The following is an 8,166-nucleotide window of genomic DNA, read 5'->3' on the forward strand; positions in this document are numbered from 1 at the left end:
CCTACAATTTACTTTATTTAAGCGTACCTACGTACAATTCACACGCAGACCGAAAACCAGCGAGACCAGATTATCGTTTCGAGTTCCACACCTGCTTTTAACAGGTGGGATGGGATGAACATTATCATTCATCCGTCCGCAACCAATCCTAATCAATATGACTACGCCAAAAAGAGATACAAATGCAGTAATAGGAATCATTAGACGACGATGTGCGATATGAGCTGTTTATTTTTTAAAAACAACCTAGGAAGTCTTTACACCATCACTGCTGCGCTGGAGGCGCCCGTATATATTCGAAAGCGTCCATTGTATTTGATAATTGCGCGAAGTGTAGCTTGGGATCTGAAAAAGTAAAAAAGAAAGATTTGTGTAGCGTTTGAGTATGTTATTTACGGTGTCATGTTCTTAAGGAAACAGAACAAATATAGTAAATTGCTATGAATGAATATATGCAACGTACGTGATTGCGACATCGCCAACAGTTTTTGTTGCGCTTGCCGAGATTTCAGCCTACTAGGGTCTTGATGCTGTGAAGAAAATAAAGACGTTCAAATGCCACATTTAATTGAATTAATTATTTTGATATTCTCGACCCCATACCTGGCAATTCTAGTCTTAATCCCCACAGTAGATTCCGCAAGTATACAAAGGGGCAAGAGAGCAAGCAGTTCTTGCATTTTGGACACAAATAAGATGCTCTTGTGAAGAAGCCTATCGGGCACATCGGCCTTCATCCCAATACGGGCCTTGAAATCAGCTTGTTGTCATCAAGAGCACCGTATGAGGTCTTTGTGCTGATTCAATTTCAACAACTTTAACAATAGTGGCTGGAAAAATAGCGACGTAGTATGCCGTTAAGTTTCGTAGCTTAGAGACCACTGAGGTATTTTGATAATAAACTAAAATTTATGGCTACGCTCACGCATACCTAAACAACTGCAGTGGCATTTCTGCATAATTTTTTCTGTCAGTTCACTTGATACACCAAGTGTGCATTTTCAAGGCTACATAAAAGCGCGGGAACTGCAGTACATACCCCTTTGAACCAGTTGCAACACTAACGGGCAGTGTAGGCAGGCCTTCAGGAGTGACTAGGGTTGTAGCTGGTTTGACAACCTCAGGCACAACAGTGTTGGTGACAGATGGTCCTTGGGAAGTAGGGACGACAGTTGAAGTGGTCGTTCCTAAGGGGCCGGGAAACGTTTGGCCTAAGGGACCAAACGTTTTTCCGGAGGGACCATACGGGCCGTAGTAGCCGCCGAAGGGTCCACCATAACCGAATGGACCAAAGGGACCGAATCCACTACTGTATGCTCCAGGGTACCCAAGGGAGCTGCCGAAAGGACCATATCCTCCGAATGGACCATAACCGTATGCACCTAAAGGACCCACTCCGTTACCGTAGAAACCAGGGTAGCCCCAAGACCCATATGGACCATAGTTCCCGAATGCACCAACGCCTCGTGCATAAAGGCCAGGGTATCCGAATGGGCCAACTGAACTTCCATAGCCGTATGGGCTTAGGCCGCTACCGTATGGATATCCCCACACGCCGTTCGCACCTCCATAGGCAGATGGGTACCTCCAGGCAGGGTAGCCACTAAGGAGTGCAGACAAACTTCCGAGGCCTGGGTAACTTCCGTAGAGGCCTGACAGACCAGGGTAGCTTCCGTACAATCCAGACAGACCGGGATAACGTCCAAGAACTCCTAGAGGGCCTCTAAATCCACCATAAGGTCCTCCCAAATAACTTGGGTAGCCATAAGATCCAAGGGTTCTCCCATATGAGGTTCCCCATGGGCTGGTAAGTCCAAGAAGTCCAGATGAACGGCTCAAATAGCTACCGTAGCTTGGGTAGCCTCCGTATGAACTAGAGAGGCCGTAGTATCCCGAATCGCCTCCAAGCAAGCCTGAAAGACCTGTGAGGCGTGAATATCCTCCATACAACCCAGAAAGTCCGTTTAGACCTGAGTAGCCTCCGAGCAAACCAGAAAGACCAGGGTAACGTCCGAAGAGTCCCAGTGGTCCTGTAAGGCCACTAAGACCTCCCAGAGCGCTTGGGTATCGACCGTATAAACCCGATAGTCCTGTCAAGCCAGGGTAACCAAGAAGTCCTGACAGACCAAGAGAACTACCGTGCAGCCCGGAGAGCCCTGGATAACGTCCAAGAAGCCCCCCATAACGTCCTGTCAGATAACTTGGGTACCCATAAGATCCAAGGGTGCTGCCATATAAAGTTCCCCATGGGCTGTCAAGTCCAAAAAGTCCGGATGAGTGGCTCAAATAGCTGCCATAACCTGGGTAGCCTCCATACAATCTAGAAAGGCCGGAGTGACCTGAATAGCCCCCGAGCAAACCTGGTAGACCAGTGAGACTCGAATATCCTCCGTACAATCCAGATAGACCATTAAGACCTGAGAAGCCTCCGAGAAATCCTGAGAGTCCTGGGTAATGTCCAAGACGACCTAGTGCTCCTCCAAGAACTCCTCCTACAGATCCTGGGTAGCCTAGGGAACCAAAACCGCTTGCGTGAGAATATCCCCATGGGCTAGAAAGGCCAAGAAGACCCGAGGAGCGGGAAAAGTAACTGCTGGAGCCGGGATAGCTTCCGTATGCTGCCGAAAGGGCGGAGTAACCAGGGAAACCTCCAAGCACACCTGAGAGGCCAGTAAGACCTGGGTATCCTCCATACAGTCCGGACAAGCCACTAAGTCCAGGATACAATCCTGAAAGCCCTGGGTAACGCGCAAGAAGTCCTAGAGGTCCGGAAAGACCACTTAGGCTTCCCAAAGAACCTGGGTATCCACTATACAAGCCAGAAAGTCCTGTCAAACCAGGGTATCCGCCCAGAAGTCCAGACAGGCGTCCGAGGCCTGGGTAACTGCCAGAGAGACCTGAAAGAGCAAGTGAGCTTCCGTAAAGGCCGGAAAGTCCTGGGTAACGTCCAAGAAGACCTAGGGGCCCTCCAAGTCCTCCGAGAACTCCTACAGACCCTGGGTAGCCTTGTGAACCAAAACCACTTGTGTGGGAGTATCCCCATGGGCTAGAAAGGCCAAGAAGACCCGAGCGGGAAAAGTAACTACTGGAGCCTGGATAGCTTCCGTATACTGCGGAAAGGGCGGAGTAACCAGGGAAATCTCTAAGCACACCTGAGAGGCCGGTAAGTCCTGGGTATCCTCCATAAAATCCGGACAAGCCAGGATACAATCCTGAAAGCCCTGGGTAACGCCCAAGTAGTCCTAGAGGTCCGGAAAGCCCACTCAGGCTTCCCAAGGAACCTGGGTATCCACTATACAAGCCAGAAAGTCCTGTCAAACCAGGGTATCCTGCGAGAAGTCCAGACAGGCGTCCGAGGCCTGGGTAACTTCCAGAGAGACCTGAAAGAGCAAGTGAGCTTCCGTAAAGGCCGGAAAGTCCTGGATAACGTCCAAGAAGTCCTAGGGGTCCTCCAAGTCCCCCGAGAGCTCCTACAGAACCTGGGTAGCCTAGTGAGCCAAAACCACTTATGTGGGAGTATCCCCATGGGCTAGAAAGGCCAAGAAGACCCGAGGAGCGGGAAAAGTAACTGCTGGAGCCGGGATAGCTTCCGTATGCTGCCGAAAGGGCGGAGTAACCAGGCAAACCTCCAAGCACACCTGAGAGGCCGGTAAGACCTGGGTATCCTCCATACAATCCGGACAAGCCACTAAGTCCAGGATACAATCCTGAAAGCCCTGGGTAACGACCAAGTAGTCCTAGAGGTCCGGAAAGCCCACTCAGGCTTCCCAAGGAACCTGGGTATCCACTATACAAGCCAGAAAGTCCTGTCAAACCAGGGTATCCTCCCAGAAGTCCAGACAAGCGTCCGAGGCCTGGATAACTTCCAGAGAGACCTGAAAGAGCAAGTGAGCTTCCGTAAAGGCCAGAAAGTCCTGGGTAACGTCCAAGAAGACCTAGGGGTCCTCCAAGTCCTCCGAGAACTCCTACAGAACCTGGGTAGCCTAGTGAACCAAAACCACTTGTGTGGGAGTATCCCCATGGGCTAGAAAGGCCAAGAAGACCCGAGCGGGAAAAGTAACTGCTGGAGCCTGGATAGCTTCCATATACTGCGGAAAGGGCGGAGTAACCAGGGAAACCTCCAAGCACACCTGAGAGGCCGGTAAGACCTGGGTATCCTCCATACAATCCGGACAAGCCACTAAGTCCAGGATACAATCCTGAAAGCCCTGGGTAACGCCCAAGTAGTCCTAGAGGTCCGGAAAGCCCACTCAGGCTTCCCAAGGAACCTGGGTATCCACTATACAAGCCCGAAAGTCCTGTCAAACCAGGGTATGCTCCCAGAAGTCCAGACAAGCGTCCGAGGCCTGGATAACTTCCAGAGAGACCTGAAAGAGCAAGTGAGCTTCCGTAAAGGCCAGAAAGTCCTGGGTAACGTCCAAGAAGACCTAGGGGTCCTCCAAGTCCTCCGAGAACTCCTACAGAACCTGGGTAGCCTAGTGAACCAAAACCACTTGTGTGGGAGTATCCCCATGGGCTAGAAAGGCCAAGAAGACCCGAGCGGGAAAAGTAACTGCTGGAGCCTGGATAGCTTCCATATACTGCGGAAAGGGCGGAGTAACCAGGGAAACCTCCAAGCACACCTGAGAGGCCGGTAAGACCTGGGTATCCTCCATACAATCCGGACAAGCCACTAAGTCCAGGATACAATCCTGAAAGCCCTGGGTAACGCCCAAGTAGTCCTAGAGGTCCGGAAAGCCCACTCAGGCTTCCCAAGGAACCTGGGTATCCACTATACAAGCCCGAAAGTCCTGTCAAACCAGGGTATGCTCCCAGAAGTCCAGACAAGCGTCCGAGTCCTGAGTAACTTCCAGGGAGACCTGAAAGAGCAAGTGAGCTTCCATAAAGGCCGGAAAGTCCTGGGTAACGTCCAAGAAGGCCTAGGGGTCCTCCAAGTCCTCCGAGAACACCTCCTAGAGATCCTGGGTAGCCGTGTGAACCGTAACTGCTTCCATATGAATATCCCCATGGGCTAGAAGCTCCAAGAACACCCGATGAGCGGGACAAGTAACTGCTGTAACCGGGATAGCTTCCGTACAGTGTCGAAAGACCCGAGTAGCCGGGGTAACCGGCAAGCACTCCGGAAAGACCTGTGAGACCTGGGTATCCTCCATACAAGCCCGAGAGACCATTAAGACCAGGATAGCTTCCTAACAATCCTGAAAGCCCTGGATAACGTCCGAGTAGGCCTAATGGTCCGGAAAACCCGCTCAGGCTTCCCAAGTAACCTGGGTATCCGGCATACAAACTTGAAAGTCCCGTCAGACCTGGGTAACTTCCCAGAACTCCAGGCAGGCGTCCGAATCCTGGGTATGTTCCGTACAGAACTGAAAGACCGAGTGGGCTTCCATACACTCCCGAAAGGCCTGGATAACCTCCTAGAAGTCCAAGATTTCCACGATATCCTCCGAGAAGTCCTTTTAGAGCACCAGGGTAGCCTAGAGAACTATAACTGCTACCATACGGGTATCCCCATGGGTTGGAAGGACCAAAAAGCCCGGATGAACGAGACAGATAACTTCCATGGGCAGGGTAGCCGGCGTAGTAGCCCCCATGAAGGTTTGAAAAACCACCAAAACCTGGATAGCCACTCCAAGAACTATACGGGAAGCCAGCAGCTCCCCATGGTGTTCCTATAGCACCAGTGGTGACGTAACCTCCAGCCACACCAGGAGCAACGCTTGATGTGGCGCTGGTGACGCCGCCTAATGCTCCGCCTGAAAGGCTAGTGACATCATTTGCCGTAACCCCTGCGACTGTTGCTGGTTCCAAGGTGAGACTGACATGCTCTTGTTGCTGCCCTAATTCAACAGCTCTGGCTGAAATGGCTGTAAATAGAAAAACGAAAATATTCATAAGTCGTCTTGTTGAAGCTTCTCATTTGTATCTTAAATTTGAATTGCAATTTTGTACACACCGAAAACGCATGGCCGGTGCTGTTATCTCATTACCTTAAACTCATGATCATATTGTAAACTGAGTTCTACAAATAATAAATGTAATTCATGCATAAATGCAATTGCTTGCATATTTCACTGAGAACGGTTATTTGATGCTCCTAGTGGCAACATTATTGCTAGACATGGCACGAACTTCTCTTGAGGTAGCCATCTATCTTCGAACTAACTTTTGCAAGAATGTTCAGTGTTTGCCGCACTGAGCGCTGAGTAAGGTATAACTTTGTTAAAAAGCGTCGTATTCTATGACGATACATTTTTCAAAGCCATATGCAGCCATATGAGGGTATTCAGGCTGTAAAGTATACTATGCTCAATAGTGCGTATTCGGCAGTCGAATTTGAGTTTTGGGCCATTTATGAGCCTCCTCGTAGTGACAACATAGAGAAAAATGAGAGGGCGGTTCATCTTGAGAGATATTTTCCAAGCGTGGAACACTCACCAGAGCCTAGGATGCAGAAGACGATGGCCAGAACTTTTCCCCGCATGGTGGAAAAGCCTGTTCAGCCCCTTCTCAACGCTAACCAGCTGAGCGCAGTGCGTAAGTGGTCATTTCTCGCAATATATATCCTACTCTTGGCTGCTAACGCAGAGCTCCTTTCTGGTCACGTGACGCTTTCCGTAGGAGTTCTCATTGTTCGTGCGTGCGCTTACGAAGTGCTTTTTTTTCTGCTGGTAAAATAAAGAAAAAATCTCTCTTATCTTTTGAGATCTGACATTGCTCTGCAGCCTAGTAACAGTCATTCCGCAGATAGGCATTGTCTATTATGCGCTTTGTTTTTGTTTCCCACATTATGAACTCGGTGATTCAGAAAAAACTAAAAGCGAGAAGTGTCTCACCATGGAAGCAAGCATCAATTCTAAAGAAAATTTTAGCCAATTCATTGGAGCTTTTCGTTCTCCTTTTTTTTCTTTCACGTATGCGACAATTTCAGCCCGCCCCTCCACGCTTGAGAAAGAGTGCGTTTTGAAATAGGTCGGCAAATTTTGTTGTTTAAGCGAAGCATGTGACAGGCTGAGATTCGATTCGACGCAAGAGCGAACATAGTGACGCTGTTAGTTTTCTTGTCGTTGTCTGATAGAATATGTCGAGTTTTATTTTGTACAATAGACCATTGTTTCCGTTCGCGCTGCTGAAACTTCTGCACTTGTCTACGTGCAGACCGATCTCAGAAGGGTGCTGTGTGAAAAATTCAGGCTCGGTGAGACCAACGGATATTTGTTCTATACTGGAACAGTTCCTTTTTATTGTTTTCGTGGGAGGTTAGTTGCATAACCAAATAAACTGCTACAGCGGGTCACTGATGAGTGACAACAGTGTGGCCGTGCTGAAAGTCGGTGTACCTCTCACCCACATCCGAATGATCAGACGGTAAATACTTCTCCTCTTACTGAACACTTATGACTTGCGTCTCTGAGCATCCTATTCTCCTCCGTGAAAGAAAGCGAGATGTTTAGACAAAAAATGCAATCTCGCGTTGTTGCTATGGCCCTGAACTTGTTTACTTCGGCAACAGTAAGCTCTCGTGACAAGGACCGCTATCTTCTCAACAAATAATACACTTATCACGATACACCCAATGTCATTCTCATTCTCTATAGCGTTACGCATCGTAGACTCCGAAATACATGTGAATATGCCACTGCTTTCACCGTCTTTGTGCTACGCAAAAGTCGGCGCAATTACCCGCCATGGTATCTCAGCGGCTATAGCATTCTGCTTGTGCGCTCGAGGGCTTGACTTATGGCCGCTGTGGACGTATGTCGGTGGAGGCGAAACGCAAAAAAACGCTCGTGTAGGCGGATTTAGGTGAGGCGACAGATCGCCAAGTGGTCAAGAATAAATCTGGATGCCTTGCCACGGCGTTTCTCAAACCCCGAGTTACTTAGCCCCATTATTCAATCGTCCACTCAATAAATCCATCAAACCTTGGAGAAAGTGCCAGGCGCCGAGGCACGGGTTGGCACACCCCGATCAGAGAACGCACATGGCCGCAGGAACATCAGCAGGAATCTCAGCAGCGCGGCAAAGTTTCGTTTTATTTTTTTCGTCCTGTGTCGAGCATGCAAGTTGGGATGAGGACGACGACGGCACGATAACTGCGGCTACCTTACAATGGCCACGATGGCCATCGTCAGCGTAACAGAAAGCACGGAACGACTGACACAG

General features: G+C 49.4%; 1 protein-coding gene across 1 annotated transcript; it reads right to left on the reverse strand.

Moving 5' to 3' along the window:
- Positions 1–213: 213 nt before the first annotated feature.
- LOC126523067 (uncharacterized) lies at positions 214–6,545 on the reverse strand. The gene is made up of 4 exons (XM_055066503.1): positions 6,439–6,545; positions 1,040–5,867; positions 464–530; positions 214–345 (listed from the first exon to the last, which is right to left on the reverse strand). The coding sequence occupies exons 1-3, from the start codon at positions 6,482–6,484 to the stop codon at positions 509–511; spliced, it is 4,896 nt and encodes a 1,631-aa protein (XP_054922478.1). The 5' UTR covers positions 6,485–6,545; the 3' UTR covers positions 214–345; positions 464–508.
- Between the last annotated feature and the right edge of the window lie 1,621 nt (positions 6,546–8,166).

Source organism: Dermacentor andersoni, chromosome 6, assembly GCF_023375885.2.
Source record: "Dermacentor andersoni chromosome 6, qqDerAnde1_hic_scaffold, whole genome shotgun sequence".
Classification (NCBI taxonomy): Eukaryota; Metazoa; Arthropoda; class Arachnida; order Ixodida; family Ixodidae; genus Dermacentor; species Dermacentor andersoni.

Bases quoted from the DNA above. Each gene is read 5' to 3' on its own strand.
- LOC126523067 (XM_055066503.1), bottom strand. From the start codon at position 6,484: ATGCGGGGAAAAGTTCTGGCCATCGTCTTCTGCATCCTAGGCTCTG. The intron at 5,868-6,438 runs GTGAGTGTTCCA...TTCTATTTACAG, and splicing joins CTTCTGCATCCTAGGCTCTG to CCATTTCAGCCAGAGCTGTT. The intron at 531-1,039 runs GTATGTACTGCA...TTTTCTTCACAG, and splicing joins GTTGCAACTGGTTCAAAGGG to CATCAAGACCCTAGTAGGCT.